The 23429-nt window shown below is 42.8% G+C and overlaps 1 protein-coding gene across 8 annotated transcripts in view; it reads left to right on the top strand.

The window, feature by feature from the left end:
- The window catches only part of TENM1 (teneurin transmembrane protein 1), a 517028-nt gene that overhangs the window by 432789 nt on the left and 60810 nt on the right, over positions 1 to 23429 (top strand). For all 8 annotated transcript variants that reach the window (XM_045030001.1, XM_045030000.1, XM_045029999.1 and 5 more), the window contains one exon: positions 19803 to 19957. In XM_045030001.1, the coding sequence (XP_044885936.1) occupies positions 19803 to 19957 (155 nt within the window). The remainder of the gene's footprint in view (positions 1 to 19802; positions 19958 to 23429) is intronic.

The raw sequence follows: 23429 nt of genomic DNA, 5'->3' as shown, positions 1-23429 counted from the left end.
AAGTCCTTTGTCTTTATCCTGCTGCTTCCCCTCCTTCCTGTCTTTAGAATTATGAAATTAACCCTTACACCCAAATTGCCTTCCTCCCTCAGATTTGCTACCAGTTCCTCCCTGTTGGTCAGAATCAAGTGTAAAGCAGCCGTCCTGGTTACTTTCTCCACTTTGTGAAACAAAAAGTTGCTCCCAGTACATTCCAAGAACTTACTGGAAATTTTGTGTTTTCCTGTATTACTTTTTCAACGGGTGTCTGGGTGATTAAAGACCCTGTTACTACCATGTCTTGTATTTGGATATTTCTGTTATTTGTTCTAGAAATGCCTCATCAGCCCTCTTTGCGATTTGGTGATCTGTAGTATTCCCATACCATGGTGTCACCCCTATTTTTTACCCCCATATGTGTACCCAGAGACCTTAACTGGTTTGCCTCTCACCTCCTTCTGGACATCAGAACAAGTGTATGTATTCTTGATGTATGATGCAGCACCTCCTCCCTTTCTTATCCTGCTTGTCCTCCCTGAACAAGCTATACCCCTCTTTATCAATATTCCAGTTATGAGACTTATTCCACCAGGTATCTGTAACACCAATTAAGTCATAATTTAATTGATGTACTAATACTTCTAGTTCTTTCGGTTTGTTCCCTATACTCCTTGCATCTGTGTATAGACCTCTTAAGATGCTGAGCAGGTTACTCCACTAACATCCCTCTTGTTATTCCTATGACACTATTGTAATTTTCCATGTCATCCCCAACATCTAGCCCTCTGGTTAAGGTCATCTTTTTGTGCTTACCTGTGGGCTTTTGTCAGCTGCTCCCTTCGAACCTTGTTTCAGACCTAAATACGTACCTGTGTTAGCTCTGATTGAGATAATGTGCTAAAAATATTATAGCTGCAGTGGCTTGAGGCGAGGGGGGGGATTGCCCTAAGTATGTGCCTAGTGTGTTGGCTGCATACATACTCAGGGGGCTAGTCCCTCGCACCACTGTTTTTAGCTTGCTAGTTTGATCACAGCTAGCGTGGGTATGTCCCCTCAAGCTGGAATTTACAGTTTCCACCCCCAGTGTCAACATACTCTTTAAAATCCTGGAATGTGTAGGAATATAAAAGCACAAAAGCACTATTGTTTGTTTGTTTATTTATCTGCACTGGGTGAAAGATGTTTCAGAGATTATTTAACTTTTTGGTTTTTTTAATACTTGTATTGACTTTTCTAATATAGTGCTTCTGACATGCAAGCGCTTATAAAGTATTTGATGATAATTGTTCAAATAAACAAAAAGAAAGCTTATTACATAATTCAGGAGCCTGCAGCAGCTTCTAAAACTCTTCTATTTCATTTCCCTCAGTATCATTACCTAAAGGTGATTATATTTAGATGTCCATTTGTGGAAAAAATAGAATGATGAATGCCAACAATGAAATTTCAGAGTGGTGCTCCTTGGCTTGTCACTACAGTCAATTCTTTGAGTTGATCTAGTTTTCCCAACTTTTATTTTACAGCTAATAGAAAACATTTTCAGCTTTGTTCATCAAAATTTCAATATAATAGTTTGGGGGGAAGGGAGGGAAGTTAGCCAAGAGGTTGACTGAGCATTAATCCTTAGTATCACATGTGAGTTTGAATTGACTTTGTAACATGCTTTTAAACATGCATGGTTGATGTAGTTAAAACTTGAACTTCAATATATTAATTTTACTGCAACTTTCTTTAATACTGCAGAGAACTCAAGCTAATGAGTAATGTAATAGATGATGAGGTATGTAAACAGAATGTGCAATGATACAAGGTGGAGTCATAACATAAAATCTGTAATGAACTGAACACATTTATTAAAGAAGTAGATATTGAAAATAAAGAAGAAAGTAAACAAGATTATTTTATTAATAATTGTCTTAATTCCACTTTCTTGAGTGTCACCAAGTACCAGATTTTTTTTTCATAATATCTTTGGTTTAAGAAATAGGGTTGGTGATTAGCAGTTGCTGATTCATTGTATATACCTGGTCACGTCATATAACTTCTCTTTTCCTACGGTATCCCATCTGTAAAATAGAACTAATAAAAAAAACCACTTCACGGGAGGATTAGGCCCAGATTTTAAAGTTATTTAGACATTGCTCCATTAGCATTTCTAGGACCAAGTGACTTAGGAGCCTAAGTCTTATTTTCAGAAGTGACTAAGGGCATATCTACACTGCAGTGTAAGCCCAGGATTCAGAATTGGGCTCAAGCCTAACCCTGCTTCCGTCTACACACAAATCATGCTAACCCAGGGTCCCAGGACCCAATGGGCGTGGAGGGTCCAAGCCTGAGTCAGGCTGGAATCCAGGGTTCAAGCCTGATTGCTTTGCAGTGTAGATGCAGCCCCACTGGACTTGTGCTCTGAGAGTCCACCAAAAGAATTCCAATTCTCATAGGCTGGTTTTCTTTTTCCTCAACAAACCCAAGGTCTGCTAACTTGAGTTCTCTTAGCCCTGGGCTTACATTGCAGTGTAGACATACCCTTAGGCTCTTAAGTGAATTAGACCTTGAAATGCTGAGTGGAACAATACCTAATTACCTTTACAAATCTGGGCCTTAGTTAATTAATATTTGTAAAGCAGTTTGATGGTCTCAGATGAAATACATTATAAAAGTGCAATGCAGGGTAGAACAATTTATTTTATTTTTTAATCATTTGTCATGGGGCTTTTTAAGATAAAATAATTGATTTAAATCAGGTTGAGACTTTTTAAAACTAATTTGAAAATGTATGGTATTGCAACTTTAGTTTAAAATTTGAAGTAAACTAGATTGCCTAAAATGCCACTACTGGGTAGACGTTACTTGAATTTTACAAAACTGCCATAAGGAACCAAAAAAAATTGAAATTAAGGCCCTGATCCTGCAAACACTTAAGCAGGGGATATAACTTTTCTCATATGAATAGTCCCATTGTTTTCAGTGGGAGTATTCATGTGCTTAAACTTAAACATATGCATAAGCGTTTTCAGCATCAGGACTAAAATTGTATTTTTATTAAAAACTTCTCTGTAGTATAAAATCTGTCATTTGAAAACAAAATTGCTTCAGTGTTAACAATTAAGTTATTTAAACTTTCAATACATTAACAAAGTCGTAGCAAACATTTTTTATACACGCAAGACAATTTTTTTAAAACAGGAGCCTAAAGTCAGATGCCTTAGCCCACCTTTAGGCACTGAAGGATCGGATTTTTAAAAGCACCTTAGTGATATAGAAGCACAGGTCCCATTCAGTCTGCAAACCCTGATGGAGAAGATAGCCTGGTCAAAGCATTTCAGCTTTCTTGACTTCTGGAAGTGCATTTATCAGAAGGTGCTGTTGGTTGCAAATATAGCACTGGCTACTTACTTACCAATTTTGTGTTTGAGTTCACCTTGTTCTGACAATCAGGATATTAATAAAGCCCTGCATATGGTGTCTATGTGTTTGGTTTTTGTTTGTTTTGTTTGTTTGTTTCAGTTTCTCCGGGAGGGAGAGTGCACGGTACTGCCGCAGATCCCCCAGCACGGTGGTGCTGCTACAGCTCCCCACAACCCCAGAGTGCTGGGGGAGAGAGAGCGCAGTGGTGTCACTGCAGCCTCCCCAGCCCCAGCACACCGGGAGGGACAGCGTGCGGCACCACCACAGCCCCGGGAAGGTGGATGATGTGGACCCAGCCCCTGGAGCCCAGCGGCACTGCCGAAGCGGGGCCAGGGGAGCAGAGTGTGGGTGGGGCCACGCCTGGCATTTTTGGGGAGGCACAGCCTCCCCCAGCCTCTCCTACCCACCACCCATGGCCTCCGCCCCTAACACCGACAGCACAGTCATCCCCGGTGGAGAAAACCAAGTCGGCACCAATTGCACCAACCAAACAGATGCAGCATTGGTCAGCACCAGTGCTGGCACCGACGAGAGCAGACTCCGTGGCACTGACGGTACCGACATCAACAGCGACAGTCTCTGCTGCAGCAGAGAGACTAGATGATATCATCAGCACCACACTCCCCAATACGCGGTACCGAGGGCTCCCCCATGGGCTATAGAGGAGATCCCAGCAGCTCTCATGAAACGGCACACTTGTCTAGTGAAGACGATGATGAGGTGCAGGAACAAGGCACTTTCTCACCGTACCATTCCTCACCGAAAGAACACCGACCACCTTGCAGCCATGTGGGGCCAAGTTATCGTTACAACCAGATGGCTCAACCATGGTGCAGACCGCCGTGAATTTACCCACCAATGGCCTTCCCCATGCAATGGGCACATTGGGAACCCTGGGCAACTTACCAAGGTCCACGCTCCAGGACACCCATGGCTCATAGAGGCAAACTATGGTCTAACCCAGCATCTCCCACCCCGCAGCCCAGGGAAGCTCAGGACATTGGGAATGACACGGAAATGGACACAGACCAGAAGGCTACATCTCCTGCACACAATTCTTCCTCCTCCCCAGATGAGGCGATTATGCCACCACCGCCTACTTTACTGGATGATTTCAAACAGTTTCAATAACTCTAAGACAGGATCTAAGCCAGATGAACCAGCACAAGCTTGTACAAATATTACAACCATCATCTACTTCCAATATCGCTCCCCCCATCAATGATGCCATCTTGGAACCAGCAGAGACAGTGTGGCAGACACCAGCCTCAATCCCGCCAATGTGCAAAAGGGAGGACAGAAAGTATTATGTCCCCGCAAAAGGGTAAGACTTCCTCTTTGCACATCCGCCCCCCAACTCCTTGGTAGTCGATGCCGTGAACCAACGCGGCAAACAAACCCAGTTTAAGTCAATACCTCAGGATGAAGAACACAAGAGACTCGATCTGTTCAGCCGCAAAGTTTATTCTTCAGGCACCTTACAATTCTGCCTTTTTGGCAAAATATGATTACAGTAGCTATAGGAAACGTAGCTCTTTCACAGCAGAGCTTCCCGAGAAGAAACAGTCACAATTTCAGGCCATCATCAATGAGGGTCACCTCATAGCTAAAACAGCCCTCCAAGCATCTCAAGACATTACAGCCACGGCAGCCAGAACCACAGCCATGACCATAGTGATGCGCTGGGCATCCCGGCTGCAGGCCTTGGACATCCCTAGAGAACTGCAAACAAAGGTAGAAGATCTACCCTTTGATCGAGAAAAGCTTTTCTTGAAGAAAACTGATGAGGTGCTCCACTCAATGAAGGATTTTCAGGCAACCCTGTGTACCCTAGGGATTTATACCCCATCTGCAAAGCGAAGAAGGTACCAGCCTTACCAGAGACCCAGAGACCACTTAAAGAACAGAGAACACCTCAATCCCAAGCACCAACTTCCCAATTGACTCCTCCTAAACCACAATTTTGAAGATTTGGTCGAGGGTTTGAACAACCTCCTTCACCAGGCAGTGCCTATGCCCAATCCGTTTCCATGTTTTGGTCATTGCCTTCACCCTTTCTATCACATCTGGGCCTCGATAACATCGGACCAATGGGTTTTAGAAATAATCTGTTCAGGATATACCATCCCCTTCACCTCCCGACCACCTACCCACCTGCCCTCCCCTCCCTGTCCCTCTTCAGGGACTCTTCTCATGAGCACTTGTTATGAAAAGAAGTCAGTTTTCTTCTACAACTAGGTGCTGTGGAACAAGTGCCTTCACAATACAGGGGGAAGGGATTTTACTCCCATTATTTCTTGACCCAGAAGAAGAATGGGGGATGGAGACCTATCTTAGACCTAAGGAAGCTCAACAAGTTCGTACACTCCCAAAAGTTCAAAATGGTCACACTGGGCATGATTCTTCCAGTGCTGCAACAGGGGGCCTGATTTTCAGCCCTTGACCTCCAAGATGCTTATTTACATGTCACCATTCATCTCGCGCTCAGAAAATACCTGCGATTCACAGTAGGACACGAACACTTTCAGTACAGAATACTACCATTCAGCCTATCTACTGCTCCAAAAGTTTTCTCCAAAACCCTAGCAGTAGTTGTGGCACATGTACGCAAACAGGGAATAATGATCTTCCCATACATGGACAATTGTCTTATCAAAGGACCAACTCAACAAGAAACAATGGACACAGTCCAAACCACTTTCACACTATTCAGGGATTTAGGATTACAGATAATCAAATGAAAATCCATTCTAATCCCAGTCCAACAACTGGACTTTATTGGGGCACATCTAGATGCCACAGAAGCCAAGGAGTCCCTACCCCTGACCAGATTCACAATCCTAACAAACCTTATCTTAAAAGGTACAAGTCAGCCCCTAAATACCGACTCGTACTATCCTACAACTTCTAGGACACATGGCAGCCACAATGTTCGTGGTGTGACACACAAGACTACATATGCACAGCCTACAGAGCTGGCTGAGCACAGTAAACATACCCAGCAAGCACCGCCTGCACAGACAATTCACAGTACCACCCTCTGTGCTGATGGACAAAACCAGAAAATGTTCGCATGGGCATCCCGTTCCAACAGGAACCCCCATCAATAGTCATCACCGCAGATGCTTCACTGATAGCCTGGGGTGCCCATATGCATCAGCACGCGGTTCAAGGCAGATGGTCTCATGTGGAGACTCTGTTGCACATCAATCTACTAGAGCTATGCGCGGGCTGCAATGCTTGCAGACACTTCCGACCTCATATAAAGAACAAATCCATTCACATCATGACCAACAACATTTCATGCTTGTTTTACATCAGTCGCCAAGGAGGCACCCGTTCACACTCGCTATGCACTGAAGCCATGAAACTATGGAATTGGTGCAAATACCACAACATAGACATTTCAGCCTCCTACCTGCCCGGCTGTCAGATTGTGATGGCAGACACACTCAGCAGGTATTTCTCTGTAGACCACGAATGGGAGATGAACGGAGGAGTTTTGCTATCCATTTTCCACCAGTGGGGCATTCTCCTCATCAGCTTGTTCACATCCACAAAGAACTGCAGAGGCGCAAAGCTCTACTTGAGAGCAGGACTGGGACTGGGGGATGCCTTTCTCATCAAATGGGATGCACAGCTCATATACACATTCCCACCCATTCCACTGATATCACACGTGATACACAAGATATGAACAGACAGGGCCAAGTTTATCCTCATAGTCCCGAGTTGGCCCAGACAACCATGGTACTCTTACCTGATGTGCATGGCGATATGCACCCTGCAAGCTCTCCCTCGTCGTCCGGATCTGCTGTCTTAGCATAACCGTCACACTTGTCACCCAAATCTGGAATACTCCACCTACAAGCTTGGCCCCTGTATAGTTCCATTATGATGAACTAGCCTGCTCAGAACAAGTTAAACACATCTTACAAAACAGCAGCACGTGTAATACTTCCTTCAAAAATAGAAGAGATTCTCCTCCTGCTGTCAAGAAAAACACTTGATGGCCTCCACAGCACCGCTACCATTAGTGCTGGAATACTTGCTGGAACTGAAATGCTCGGGTTTAGCAATGAGCTCGATCAAAGTCCATCTTGCAGCCATTACTGCATTCCATCATGTGATCGACGGGGCCTCGATCTTTGCACATCCAACTATGAAATGCTTCCTTATGGATCTCCAGAACATTTACCCAGAAGTTCACCAACCTATCCCAGCCTGGGACCTCAATCTGGTGTTGAAATGCCTCACCCAGACCACCATTCAAATTGTTAGCCACCTGCTCCCTGCTGAATTTATCCATAAAAGTGGCCTTTCTGATCGCTATTACTTCTGCCAGATGGATGAGTGAGATAGGGGGCGTTCATGGCCGATCCTCCTTATACAATATTCTTCAAAGACAAGGTCACACTATGTCCACACCTAAAATTCCTACCGAAAGTAATATCAGCCTTTTATATGAATCAACCAATCCATCTTCCTACGTTCTATCCTAAGCCTCACAGAACTCCAACAGAAGCCGTCTTGCATACATTGGATGTTAGGTGTGCGCTAGCATTTTACCTTAAAAGGGACAAACCTTTCCGGAAATCTCCTAGAATTTTCATTTCTACTTCGAGCGTTCGAAAGGGTGTGCAATATCCACAGAGATTGTCTAAATCAGGGGTCTCAAACACACGGGCTGCATGCAGCCCGCAGAGCTCTTCCCTGCAGCCTGCCAAGCTCCCCGCACCCCGCCCCCAGTTACTTCCTGTCACTGCCAAACTTCCCTCACTTCCCGCCCCCTCCCCCCGAGTTATTTTATGTGGCTGCTAAGCTCCCTGCACATTGCTCCCCAATGTTTGGGGCAGGGTCTCTCCCCCAGCCCCGCTTACTGCCCCCACACACCTACCCGAGTGTCCCCCGGGCTCACATGCTGCCCCCTCACTGCCCGGAGCCTGCAGCTCACACTGGCTCCACTCCGCTCTGCCGGCTTCCGGCATCACCTACTGCTGTCTGGTCTTACTGCCCCCCTCCACTAGGGCCAGGACAGGCTGCCCTTCCCCTGCCCTTCTGCCCTAGTCCTGAGCCTCTCCAATGCCCCGAGCCTCTCCAGTGCCCCAAATCCCTCATCCCCAGCCCCACACCCCTCACCCCTGCACCCCCTCCTATCCCCAAATTCCATCCCAGCGTGTGCACCCCCACCCCCTGCCCCAGCCCAGAGCCTGCACCCAGCACCCAAACTCCATACCAGAGTGTGCACCCCCACCCCCTGTCCCAGTCCGGAGCCTGCACCCAGCACCCAAACTCCATCCCAGAACCTGCACCCCAGACCTCCTCCCCCATCCAAACTCCATCCCAGAGCCTTAGTGGAGTTTCGGGGGGGCAGGTTCTGGGCACCACCAAAATTTCTACAAACCTGTCACCCCTGGAAGAGGCAGAGCAGGGGTGGAGTGGTGGTGCAGCCAGTGCAGTGAGGGGCTTTACTGAGTGTATATATTTTATTAAAACCGCTTGGAGGAGGAGGAGGTCAAGAGACGGGGTAGAGCGGGACCTCATGGAAGGGGTGGAGTGGGGGCGGGGCCAGGGGCAGCGATGAGGGGTGTCAGTGATGCAGCCCTCGGACCAATGCGCTAGTCCTCATGTGGCCCTCATGGTCATTTGAGTTTGAGACCTCTGGTCTAAATGGATCTCCACATGCATTCAACAGTGTTACCATACATTAGAGCGTATTCTACACAATCTGTTTCAACCTCGATAGTGTTTCTACACAATGTTCCAATACTAGAGATTTGTAAGGCAGCCACCTGGGCCTCCGTCCACACATTTACTGAGTACTATACAATCACTCATGACTCCAGGGCTGATGCCATAGTGAGTCTAACCGTACTCATCTCCATGACTCAAACAAACTCAAAGTCCCTCCTCCCTTCTCAGGGGCACTGCTCTACAATCACCTGAAGTGGAGCACCCACAAGGACAGTACTCGAAGAAGAAGAAGAGAAGATTACTCACTCTGTGCAGTACCTGAGGTTCTTCAAGATGTGTGTCCGTGAGGGTGCTCCACTACCTGCCTGTCTCCTCTCTACTTCAGAGTTCGCAGTGGGGACTCTGCGATAGAGAAGGAACTGGAGGACTTGGGTCGTGCTTGCACCAGACGCAGCACCAATGGAAGTATGAGACGCATAGTGTGCACGCACGCCCCATGCGGACACTGCTACTATAAATCTCCGCTCAGTGGCACCGGGATGCACTGACACCTGAAGTGGAGCAACCACAGGGACACACATTTCGAAGAACCTCAGTTACTGCACAAGGTGAGTAACCTTCTCTTATTTCATTCAATATTCTTGAGTCCCAATATAGCATTCTTAAGTTACATTTTTCTTCTCCAATCATTTTCCAATATCTCCAATTTCAGGAACTTGGCATGTGGAGAACATGTGGGGTTTTTTTATTTGATCTTACTTGAAAAGCAAGTTTTCCCAAGTCTAATCCTGTCCTAATTTCAATGCAAGAGAAATAGAAATTCATTTTTCTGATAGCCAAAGTAAATCTGAGTCTGATTATTACAGCTCAAGTTGGAGAAAAGACATTTTTGTTACTTCCAGAATTGGCACTTCACATTTTGTTATTTCATCTCTTCCTTTAAATGCATCTGTTGAAAGAGCAACAATATTCATGTCCAGGGACTGTAAGAAGCATTCCAGCTAATAAAAAATATTTGAGCACTTTGCTTCTAACATTTTAAAAGTGAAAAGATGACAGAGATCACAAAGCAAGAGACTGCAAATCACTTGAATCATATTTTGAGCAGAGTATTATGGTAACCTATAAATAACTAATTGCATAAAATTGCTTTAGTAGTTTCTAGATGGCAGCTTTAATTAACAGCACCAGAGACATTTAGAAGTTTAGAAATGGATGGCATGTAATTTGCCCTTTTACCAACCATAAAATGGTAATTAACCAATTTGATTCACTTCTTCCTATTAAAAGTTTTATGAGAATAGCAAGTTCCTTCTAAATTCAGTCTCTCTTCAACAGAAGGTAACACACTTTCTTTTATCAGTCCTCTCCAGTACTTCAAGATGTTTTCATGTACAAATTCTTCAGAAGTTTAGAAATTTTTATTCAAAGTAACATGCTTATTTGCAAAGTTCTAAAATGTGCAAAAAGTATAAAGGCAAGGCTCTGGAAGGGTACCACATTGTTCTCACCACCATTACATTTTCTAGTTCTAGTCCACCAGAAATAATGTATTTACCAAAATAAGAAAATATGTAGAGTAGCTGGCTAGAGCGTGAAAGAAACAAGAAAATGGCTTCATAGTGGAACTAATTTCCTGCATTGAATTTTCACTATTAAATGGGGAAAATGTGGATTCAATAAATGTTAGCTTGATTCCCCAGAGGCTGCAAAGCCTCATTCTTAGAACTGTATGCACGAAAATGCATATGCATATTTACATGCAATTTCCACCGTTGAAAACACATCTGTGGTAATTGTGCTTTGCATATGACCAATTAGCTGTCTAATCAGTCATTTATATTTGTAATTAATGCATTTATGTGCAAAACAAAGTAACTGGACAAGGTAGATAGATGTCTTCTGTTACAAACATTTAAGTTATTAAAGGCAACCATATTCTGTGTAGGAAAACTTTTTAAAACTATACCATCTGTAGCTTCAATATTGTTCAATAGTTGCTGTAAATCCATATTTATTTTCATTTCACACAATGACTGATTAAAATGATTAAACAGATATTTATTTTAGGTCAAATTTGGCACTCCGATGCTCGTACCTGAATCCACTGGAAGTGAAAGTCAACAAGAGTTACTCGTGTGTGTCCACTTGCAAAATATGGTCCTAAATATGGTTGATTAAACAATTGTTCTTATTTCTTTTTTCACTAAAAGCTAACATTTCAGTAAAGTTAGGCATGTTGCTTATGAAAGTAGACCTGAAGATTGAACACATTCAAGATATAGGGCCAAATCCTTAAGAAGGTCTTACCTGCTCCCTACTCGGGTAGACTTCTACCAACTTCACTGGGAATTTGTCTAAGAACCTTAGGACACCTCCTAGCAAACTAAAATTGGAGAAGATAGGATTTCAACTTTTATAAGCTCTACTATTCTTGTTAGCCAATTCAGTCTTAAAGACACAGGGTCTGATTCCTGTATCACGCTGTGATAACTGAGTATAACTCCATTGAAGACAATGGGATTACACTGGTGTAATAACGGTCTGAGAGGAGAGTCAGATCCAATATTGCTTTGCTATTTCTGGTAGGCAATTTGACTATTTCTATAAACTTCACATTCACAATACAGCTGTATACCTTACTTTTTTGTTTACCTTCTTGCCATTATTACTCCTGTCACTTTAGCAATGAACAGTGCAAGAAGTTAAGCCTTAGCTAGGAACTGGTGAAGCAACTAATAGACTTTACAAGAAGCTCAGACATCATTCCATAAAATACTTAGTAATTTTCCTGTAGGAATAAAACCATTGTGGGGGAAGGAGGGTCCTATCCTTTCAGACTTCTACAAAAATACCTAATAGTGATGCAAGATGCTCTGCATGGGGTGACTTCTGCTGCCTCTTGGAGCCAGCCTCGCTGACTTACATGGGGTTCCATGCCAGTGAAGGAGTCGAACTTTGCAGAGTAACTTTCAAAATCTTCAACAATGGTAAACATTTTGCTGGACAGAGATGACTTAGCATTAACACAAAGAAGCATTTGAAATCTATCATATTCATTCCAGCACAACTTAAGTTCAAACAGTGTTAAATCAATAAAAATAGAAATAGAATGTAAAACCTACAGTCAAACATTATATAATGTGTGTTTCATAGTACCATTTTGATATTTAACTTTCTGTTTAATTCATTTTCCAGTGTAATTTACTACATCTCCCTTGCTTCTTTTACTCCATTCTTTTTTTTCCTGAGGATATTGCCCCCTCTTTGCCTCCATTGCTTTCACAGTCTGTTGTTTCTTCATTCCTTTACTCCCTCCCTCTCCTTTAATCCTCTTCCCCTTTCTTTTCTTGTGTTGTATTCTTTCTGTCATCCATGTAACTCTCTTCCACTCCCTCTTTCCTTTCCAAGGACAGTCCCACAAAGTCCAAATGAGAATACCGTAAACAAATTAAGGGTATTTGAAGCAAATTGAAATGAATGATGGGATGACAATATTTTATTCATAAATCTTAGAGTTGCTACAGACACAACATTTTGGAATATACAGCTGTTAGGCGAAAAAGGGAAATGCATAGCATATTATCTCAGTCTTTTGAAATCAACTATATGAAAATGTTATATTTATATAGTGCCAATGGCATTCATGTGCTTTACACACATTAGAAGACACGTTCCCTTCCCAGAAGAACTTACAATCTAAGAAGGTCCTAAGCAGTTATTAAGAGACAGCTGTCTTCTAAGAATGTGTAAAAGTCAAATTCACAATGGCCATCAAGAGCCTATAGGTTAAGCAGAGACTTACAAAAGTCCTTGAATCTTCTCTTCCATTCTGCCTACAAAGGCTGGTGTTTCTCAGAATGACTGAAGCCCCACTGTGAGCAAATGTATTAAGGAGATGATTGCTATGGTGGCCCCCTTTCCCAGCTACACATGCAAAAAAACAACAACAAATTTTACACATAAGCACTTAGGCCTTGATTCAGAAAAGGCTTGAATCAGCCAAGATTGTCTCCCTCCCTGTCTCCACCCTGGCATGAGCCCTGAATTGCAGCTTGTGAGGTCACCAGTGTGGGGCCACCTACAGCAGCCAAATGCAGTCCCTGTGTCCAGGGAATTCTTTCAGCCATTTGCAAGGTGTTTACAACCCCTGGTGCAGCTGCAGCTTCATAGGGAGAGCAGAGCAGACGTGAGTGTGTCTTCCACAGACCTGCGGGTTATACAGATAAAATTTTACTTTTGCTGCAAAATGAAATGCCTGAAATTAGCTTTTTTCACTCTGAACTTAGATTTGGGAAAGATTTCTGCTTGCTGTTAGAGCATTTTAACACATCAGTTCCTTCTCTCATTTCCTCTCTGAACAACAGTTAATGGTACTTGGTCCTGTGTTGCATCACACGCTATCTCACAAAAGGGTTCGAGGTATGTTTTTGTAGTGCAGATAAATGAAATGTCTTGCAAAAGACAACTACTGGAGTTTCTAGTGAATCCAGTATCTAATAATGAATGCACTGGAAATATTTAGATATTTATCTTTATTTTCCTGTTTCCTATTTTTCCATTATCTATCGCACCTCGTCAATGGATGCAGTATCTGCCCGGTGTTTATCAACAAGAAATAAAAGAAAATTGGTCTATCATATCAGCATCTGGGCAGGATTCGGCTTAAGTCGAAGTAGCTTAGGTCAACATATCGTGGTGTCTACACCGCGCTGTATCGACGGGAGGTGCTCTCCCACCGACTTACCTTACTCTTATCGGGGGATTTGTGTGTTGTGCAGTTTTGACCTTGATAAGGGTATTGTGACCTTGAACAACATTGCCCATGTTTCGAATACAAAGACACTTTCCTCTAATATTCAGTTCTCACATTATTTTTTCCATATCCATATTACTACCTAGGTCTTGGACTAGATCTTCCACTGGTATAAATTGGTGTACCTACACTGAAGTCCACATATGTGCATCAGTTCACACCAGCTGAGGATCTGGCACATTGACTTTAACAAATATACCCAAAATTGCTGTCCTCCACTTATGCCTTCTATTTCCCATGTTACTGTGTTCTAGGCTGATGAACATATATTCCAAATCCATTTCTAAAGACTTCCTAAGCCAGTTGGTTTATCTTTGAGGGATAACAGATGAATTTCCATATTTTAAGATACTCACTGTATCATCACTAAAGAGTGTGCAGTGTGCTAATTGGAGAGATTACCAATGGAGTAACTTTTTCAGCAGTATTAGGAATTCACATAGGATGAGTGAAGTATTGGAGTCATTGCCCAGATCTATGCTGTATCCACTCACTCACAGAGACTGCATTTCTATTAACAACTGTAGATGAGAGTGTATTCGCAGCATTAAAGTTTCTGTGGTTTTCTTATTCAGCCCATATTTGAAATTCACTCTCAGTTACACAGTTGACAAGCTCTATTCTTTCACTGATGCATAATTTTGGACTGTTATCTAATGGATACCACGTAGCCAATACCACCATCTGTTCACATAATAAAATAGCACAAAACTGAAAATGCACCTGTCCTACTGCTAGATACTGGCATTTCATTATCCATGGCATGGAGCCTGCCCAGAGCTGTCCAACCCAGATGAGCTAATAATCCAGCATATCCCTCCATCGTGTTATGAAGCTGCACAATTCCTCCTGCAAAGGTCAGAGTCCAAGACACTTGAACATCCAGAAATAAGATCAAGGAGGTGATACACATGTGCAGCGCCTACCTGACTCCACAGAGGCAGTTCCTTCCACCTGACTATTACAGGGGACAAATATGGAAAATCTCACATACAACTGATGGCTCTGAAATGGAGCATAGATAGGGGCTGAAAAAAACTGCCTGCAGAATCATCCATAAGGGCATGTAAATGTAAAAATGTCTGCATAGGATACTCCTTGTGCCCTCTTGATAGCCCAAGTTCTAGCCCTGGTGGCAGTAACAGTACAGTATGTATTTTTAAAGTAAAAAGAACAAGGGGGCCTCATGGAAAGGGGTTGAGTCAGATATCTCCCTGGTAGATGCAGGGGTGAGAGAAACTACTATCCGCACCCTTCACCAGCAGTCTCATCTCACTCCTGGAAAAAAATAAAAACCACACACATACACAGCACAGCCTCCCTGTGATAGTCCCCAAGCCCTTGAAACTAGGGTTTATGTGATGTTTATTGGTTAGGTATCCCTACTCCACTTCCCCTCTTTCTCCAGGCAGATGCCCCTTATGACAACAGGCAAAGTAGGTGACCTGCAAAGTGTGGGAGTGGATGGGGATAACTTCATTTATATGAGATTTCCTACCCCAAAGCTGTTCTACTGGTCCTTGCTATGGAGTGGGCTCAAAGCCATTATCCATTTCCTCGCCATACCCAGCTAATCAAGCTTCAGAATTGCTTGAGCTGTTGCAAAGCTAGTTTATGGAGGAGCAAATACCAATGCAAACCCTCTCGACACATAATTATGGGTCAGAATTTGGCTCTCAGTGAATTTTGGTTGAAAAACCCAATCAAAAAATGTTATCACTTTGTTACCAAAGATAGAAACTTACCAGTGTGTAATTTTTTTTGTTTTGTTTGTTTGCATCTGTATTCCCTTGGGAATGATATGTGGAGAAAGGCTGTCAAATTTGCATGTTAATTACTTTGTTATATAGTCATTAATATCCAGACTGGGAGGGGTAAGGGGGAAGAGCTCATTGTTACATATCAAAAGAGATTTTGCAATTTACTTTGCATATCCTGCCTTTGTTTTTAATAGGTTGGAATCCACTCCCACAGGAAACACTTCAATTGTGACCAGATTTCTTTCTTGTTTGAAAGAGGTTGTTAAAACTCAAGGCTATTTAGCCAGGGAAGCAGGGCTCATGCTGTAGTGGCCTTTCCATTTTTTTCAATATCTTAAAAAAAAAAAAATAGGCTGAATAAGTTGTGTGTCAACCTTCACCCTGATGCTTCATGGTAATGATACTATGATAATAGCAAGGCCCAAATTACGTGGATTGTTATAACTCAGATGGAAATATTCAGTCAAGTTGAGATTCACCCCAGTGCAAAGGGCTGTCACAGGATCTATACACCACTTATGTCCTACTTCATCAGTGTTTTGAAGGCTTATGTGGGGCTAAGTGGTGCACCAGGGTGAATTCATTCTCAAACAACCCTGGGGATTTGCCCTGATTACAGTCTTTGGTGGCCCAAAGCATAAGGGGCCCAAAACTGAAGTCACTGCATTCTTACACTAAAGTAAATTTTTGTTTAAAAGAACCAAATGTTCAGTTCTGCTTTGAAAAGTGGCTCTCTTATTATCTTCAGTGACTCCACAGCAAAGGCGGTCAGGTGGCTAGTAAAAACATGCTTTAACTACCAGCATCTGAATATCCTTCTTGTGCATTTTCATTAAAAAAAAAAAGCTTATGAAGGCTAAAGTCTTCCCTCGTTGGCACCATGTGCAACCCTCTTGTCTTCAATGTATGCCCTCAGTCCTGGATCCACAAAGGTCTTAGGTGCCTAAGTCCCGGTTTTAGGTGATGCTTGTGATGCACCAAATTCCCCCTCAGCTGCTGCTGACCCCTGAGGGCATCTAAAGTCAGTATTTAAGATTTTGCAGTTAAAGTTCCGTAGACAACTATGTTCCTGCTCTGGCCATGCACGCTGCTGGCTCACTCTAGTTGTCCTGCCCAGCCCCAGCGTTTGTCTGCCTAAGTCACATGCAGGGCCCGATCTGGTAGGCATGCTTCACCTGGCTCAATGTAAAGGGGGAGGACCTCCTTTATAACCTTTATGCCAGTGGTTAGGCTTCTCATCCTTTCTCTGGACCAATTAATATTTAATTATTCAATTAAAGTGGAACAACTTCAGTAGGAGAGAATGAGGGATCAGACCCACATCAGTATACTCCATAGCCTAGTGGCTAGAGCATTCCCAAGGAGAGTTGAACTGCTGGCCTGCTACATCCCAGTGCTAACCACTGAGCTAAAGGTTAAAAGGGAGAGCCACCTTCCCTGCTGTGTGGTATTAGGTGGTCTCTGAGCACACCTACTGGATTGGGCCCCACGTGGGAATTAGGCAGAGGAATACCTGTCTTCCCCTAGTTAATGTATCAGTAGCAGAGACCAGCACCTCCCTGCAGCCAAGACTCTGCACTTAAGTTTTCAGGGTAAAATTTCCATAGGTACCGATGTTTCTGCCTCTGAACATGTGCACTACTGCCTCCCCCTAGGTGCCCAGATGCCTCTGTCCCCCCTGCCCTCCCTGAGCTCCAGAATGAATCACAAATTGGGGTAAGAAAGGCATTTGGCTGTCTAAATCACATGCAGGGCCTGACCTGTTAGGCGTGCTCAGAGGCCACCTACCAGATTGGATCGCATTCAAAATCCAGCTGGAGGAGGTGGTTGCCCACTTTATCACATTTAACCCAGTGGCTAGAGCTCTTTCTTGAGGTGTGGGAAATCCAGGTTCAGTTTCTTCCCCTCTCTCCCCCGTCAGAGGAGGAGAAAGAATTTGAACAGAGGTCTCCCATCTCTCGGGGTGGGGGGCTTTAATCCTTGAAATTAGGGTATTTTGTTATGGGGCTCCCTCAGTCTCTCCTGTTGAAGTTGTTCCACTGTGGCTAAATAATGAAAGCTCAATTGGAACAGAGAGACTGGACCCAAGTCTCCCACCTCCCTGTACTGCTGGCCTATAGAGTCTCTCTCTCTGGCCCAATGACACATTAAGTATTTATTCACAATGGAACAGTCATTGGGCCAGAGAAAGAGAGGGGTGGGATGCCCCAGGTCCACTTCCCCTGCGCCAATCACTCTTTCATTATTTAATCCACATTAGAAGAGCTTCAGCATTGGAGAGAGTGAGGAGCCCCACATCAGAATATACCATAGCTCGGTGATTAGAGCACCCAGAGAGTGGGAGACCCCTGTTTAAATCCTTTCTCCCCCTGGGGAGGAGGCGACACCTGGGGCTCCCAAATGAATGATCTAACCATTGGGCTAAATGCACCAGCTCCTGCTGCCACTGTTTTGTGTGGCACGAGGCAGGCACCTAAGGCATTTCTTGTGGGAATGTGTTAGGTGCCTACGGCTGCCTGACTCCAGGTGGCGGGTTTCTGTTCATGAATCACCAGCAGACTTATGCATCTCCCTGAATCCCAGGTTTAGGTACACCCTTCTTATCAGCATCTCCCATGGATTGCTTAGACAACTCTGAGTCTAATATGCTGGCCTTTAAGGCAGGGGCGGCTCTAGATATTTCGCCACCCCAAGCCCGGTGGCATGCCGCAAGGGGCACTCTGCCGGTCGCCGGTCCAGCGGCTTCGGTGGACCTCCCGCAGGCATGCCTGCGGCGGGTCTGCTGGTCCCGCGGCTCCACCGAAGCCGCGGGACCAGCGTACCCTCCGCAGGCACGCCTGCAGGAGGTCCACCGGAGCCCTGCCTGCCGCCCTCCCGGCGACCAGCAGAACGCCCCCCGCGGCATGCCGCCCCAAGCACACGCTTGGCATGCTGGGGCCTGGAGCCGCCCCTGCTTTAAGGATAGCTTTCTTAGGTGCCAGTTTCTTTCCATTCAGTGTAAGAGAGCCTAGACACCTAACTCATCTTTGTGGATTGCAATGTTCTTCCTGTGATTTTTTTTAAACACCTAAAAGTTAGGTGCTGTGACGCTCAACAATGCAACATCTAAATTCCTTAGTGGATCCCACCCAAACAGCCTTGAGTCATGCTAAATTCAGAGGACAAAATCACGAGGCATGTAAGCCACTGTCTGACTCGTGTGTTCAAATCTTCAGACTTTCCTTCCCATGTAGCATGAAATAAGTTCATTTTTAAAACGTCTTGAATGTGTATAATAGATGCTATAAAGTTATGGTAAGGTTAAAAGTAAGACATTAAATTGTTTAAACAAAATATTGAGATTTTCAGGAGAAAGGGATTTCCCAAATCAGATAAGATTAGAAGTGATATGATTAGAAGTGCTTTGTGTGACAGTTTTAACATTTTCAGTAAAAAACCAGCTTATATTTCTTGCTATGTTGGAAACCCTGAGACATCACCATTGAAGAAAGGATGGTTGTGTGAAAAATGTGATGGATTAGGACTGAGTACATCTGGGCTCAATTCCCAGCTCTGCCACAGAGCTCTCTATGATCTTGTGAAAGAATCTCTATGCCTCAGTCCCCCATCTGTTAAATGGGGCTAATAATGCTGCTTTTCTCTCATCCTTTGTCTGTCTTGTCTGTTTAGACTGTAAGGTTTCAAGGCAGGAATTGTCTCCTACTTTGTTTATGTACCGCACCTAGAACAACTGGGGTCATGAGCTTGACTGGGGCTGCCAAGTGCCCCTATAATACATACAATAAATTATGTTTGTCCAAAGTGAGTGAAATGAAGACAAATGATAAAGATCATAAATCTAGGTATACGTGTGGTAGGAAGAAGTGCTGCTGTTTTGATCTATTTCTATTCTCTATCCCCTATATTCTTCTGTTTTTAATATATGTCAAGGACACTCAGCGCGCTGGATGGGGACCCTTTGGTGTGGGGTTTGTGTAAGGAAGGCTGACATCTGAAATAAAAATGTTATAGAATTTTGTGGAAAGTAAAATTTATTTTTTCAAAATCTGATTATCATAATCTGAGGAATTGGAATGAACAAAGATGAAGAAATAGTTTAAGTATAATAAGTTTAAGTACTAATGCTTTCTTTACTCTACCAACAGGTATCACTGTGGATAAGTATGGATTCGTTTACTTTGTTGATGGTACCATGATTCGGAAGATTGATGAAAGTGGTGTGATCACAACAGTAATAGGTTCAAATGGTCTTACATCAACGCAGCCACTGAGCTGTGACTCCGGAATGGACATCACTCAGGTAGACACCACTGATTTTTCACGCATTGTTACTATTCAGCACATTGTGGAAATGGGTAACTATGTTAATCAGTTAACACTGGGTGGCACAAGATTTCAGACATGTTTTTAGAGCAGTAGTGATATTTGATAGTGTATAAAGCTTACATTTAAATCATTAATATAAATCTAAGATATCTAATATTAATAGAATAATGTATGCATGTGACTTTACCGAGTGGCCCACGTATGTATTATGTGTATGTACAGGTGCTTATACTAATAATATATACAAGTCTACACTGACTGCTTTAAAAAGTTACACGCTACTTTTAGGTGTGTCCTTTAAAAGCTGGTGATATTAGTATCTGTATAGAAGTTTTGAGTTCCTTTAGCCCAGCTTTCTGACACTGATGTGCTTGCATCACTTAACAGAAAAAAAATGATATATTGTTGCTGTCCAGGTCTCTGCTGTGGAGCACTATGGATGGTTGCTGGAAGGACTATCAAAATAGCAGCTAAAAGATACAGAAGCTACAGCTTTTCAATACATTTTTAAAGCGCTTTTCAATTCTTAATTCAAAGACAACGTAACAGAAATTGAACAAAAAGGCACTTTCCCCATCTGGTTTATATTAAAAACCAGACAGACATTTATACACAAAACAGCCAGCCTTTCAAAGTTAATGGGTAGCAACTCAAAAAGGCAGATGGTGTAGGCCAGGTTCTGCTTGTTCAATGCTGGCTCCAAAATAAAGTAAAATTTGTCTGCTTCAAACAACTAAAGGGAGTCAAGGACTCAAAACATTTACATTACGGGATGTGTGAGATTATACCTAGAGCCAAATGGGTTGGTTTTGGTTTTTATTTTTTCCTGTGTATTTTAATATTTTGCCATTGGAAACCACAACTGATACATAGAGAACTCACCTGATCTGAGCTGTGTCTAATTTCAATCAAGGATTTTAGTGGTAGCAGTTTACCGTGAGGGCCTGATGCTGCATTGCTTGAAGTCAAGGGAGATTCAGACACACAAGGCTTGCAGGAATAATGTCCTTGTTTGTATATAACAAGCTTCACTGTTAAGCCACAATGGTGGTCACGGGTCAGATTCAGCCTTATGGGGGGGAAACCTGCATGGAGTGGGAAACTCAGACATCCAAATCAAAGTTCCATTCCTGTCCTGTCAGAGAGAAGACTTTGTTCTTGTCTCCCCCAGAAAGTGCAGGGGTTCATATTGACAAATTAGTGGATGTCCTGGGATACATGTGGACTTCATGTAATCTCTGATGACCCATGCCTTCCCCACAGCTGCCTATGATGCTATTGTCATGATGCTATTGTCTACCATCTCCGTGACTACACAGTAGCAGTCAAGAATGAGACCTTGGGGGAGTTAATAATGCATGGAGCATATTTTAACTACTTCTTGGATATACGTATAGCAACTGCCTGCAGTGTATGTGTAGCACTAGCTACCAAATCAGATATCTCTAAGGTCTGTAGGGAATCACATCATGCGGAACATCTGCTCCCTGGCTGCCTCGTTTCCTAGCTCTGGATCTGCATGGAGTCCTACTCCATGAAGCTCAGGCAGAGGCAACATCTATAGTATCATGGGTAAGGAAAAGCATACCACTGAGCTAGCTCTTTTACTATTCAACGTCGTTTCCCGCACTGCCATTCTGACAGGTTTAGCTCCTTTTCATCTGTGAAAGCAGTAACGAAAATGAGTTCTGGTGAATAAACCCAGCTGGTTCATTGCTGGAAATGGTTTTCACTGAATGTTAATCGTCACATAGTGGTGCAAAAGCTACAACAAACTGAGTGATCTAGGTGTATCCTTACTGCATAGTCGAGGATAATTTTGAGATGCATCCAGAATGCATGCCAATAAATATTCAAGATATTGGTATTAATTGATAGCTTTATAAAGGACATCTATAAGTATTTTTAAAAGCTATCCAAAGATTTAATTCCTTTTTTAAAAATCAAAACGAGGTATTAAATCCATCCTGCGTACGTTTTATAAATGATGTCAACTCACCCTTCATATAGTGAATCTTTCCAGATACAAGCCCTGGAATTTGTATCTGCAATTTATAGAAGCATCTCTTGCTTTTTATTATTATCTCATTGATTTTCTCAAGGTACATAGCAAAATAGTCCCTAAATAAATGCCCCAGATTAAATGTCCTGTGGAATTATTGAACCAAATTCTACTTTCAGTCATGCTGGTGTAAATCAGCATGTCAATTAAATTACTCTTGAATTAAGTTGATGACAATTAATTTATTCTTGAATGACATGCCTGTAAATGAGAGAATAATTTGGTCTTTTTTGGTCAAAATTTGCTCTCTGTTATACCCTTATATCACCATTGACTGTTATGAGGTGACATAGATGTAACTGAACCCAGAATTTGCCTCATCGCTGCATTAAATTGTATTTGGTTAAGTCTCAAATAGCATTTACATCAGGAATATGTGGTTTATTCACAAATTATGTGTTTAGAGGAACTTGTGAAATAGGTTAATAAAATCAACTCTAAAAACTTAATTTGCTCTGACAATAAAATGAATGACTTGTTCAAAATCAATATTTTTTTATTTACTGAAATACAAAAGTACTTTTGGGGTAAGCACACAGTATAATTGCCCATTGCAAATACTGCTATACATAAATAGAGCTTTCACTTTAATAGATGAGTTGATTATGAAAGGGTTTAGTTAAATATTTCAATACCAGTTTTGACCAGAAATATGTCTTAGAAATCACTAAGTACATGTCACTTACTTCCATCTCAGACTTGACTAAGGCATTGTTATTCCAGGTTTGTAAGGAAAAGGAGATTGGGTTGAGGTAGCTGCATGGTGAAGTGATGAATTTGCTCCACTTTTACCTGTACAAAACATAGCTGAACTCTGTTTTGGTCACAACACAAGTCAAATGAATTCAGGGTTTTCAGCCAGATTTTCAAAAAAGTTCCTGGCCACATATCCAAGTACTCAGCAACTCCATTTGAAGACAGAGTTTCAAAAGAACTCAATTCCCTTTTAGATACCAGAATAAGGGCCAGATTCTCAAAAGGACTCAGCACCCATCAGTTCTCTTTGAGACACTAGTGGCCAGATTTTCAAGAGCTCAATGTGCTAGGTTGTTTTTTAAATCTGGACACTTGTTTTGGTGTATAAATGAGAGCCGAGCTCTTCTGAAAGTCTGGCCCCAAATGTGGGTCCTGAGCATTGTTGGAAATCTGGCTGTAATTATCACTTGCCTAATTGACCAAACTGGCAGGAAAAAATGGCACATTTAATGCCCTCTGCTTATGAGAAGCCCATTTCTGAACATCACAATTCTTACTGATTACAACTGAAATGAATCAGAAGAGTTGTTGGGGAAGTTTAATAGGATCTGAATCTGCTCTCACTTGCACCTGTTTTACACTGCTATAGTTCAGTGGAGTTTCTTTGGATTTACAACTGTAAGCGAGA

Source organism: Mauremys mutica, chromosome 9 (genome assembly GCF_020497125.1).
Source record: "Mauremys mutica isolate MM-2020 ecotype Southern chromosome 9, ASM2049712v1, whole genome shotgun sequence".
In the NCBI taxonomy this organism is placed as follows: domain Eukaryota; kingdom Metazoa; phylum Chordata; order Testudines; family Geoemydidae; genus Mauremys; species Mauremys mutica.
This window is presented reverse-complemented; position numbering and strand designations above follow the sequence as displayed.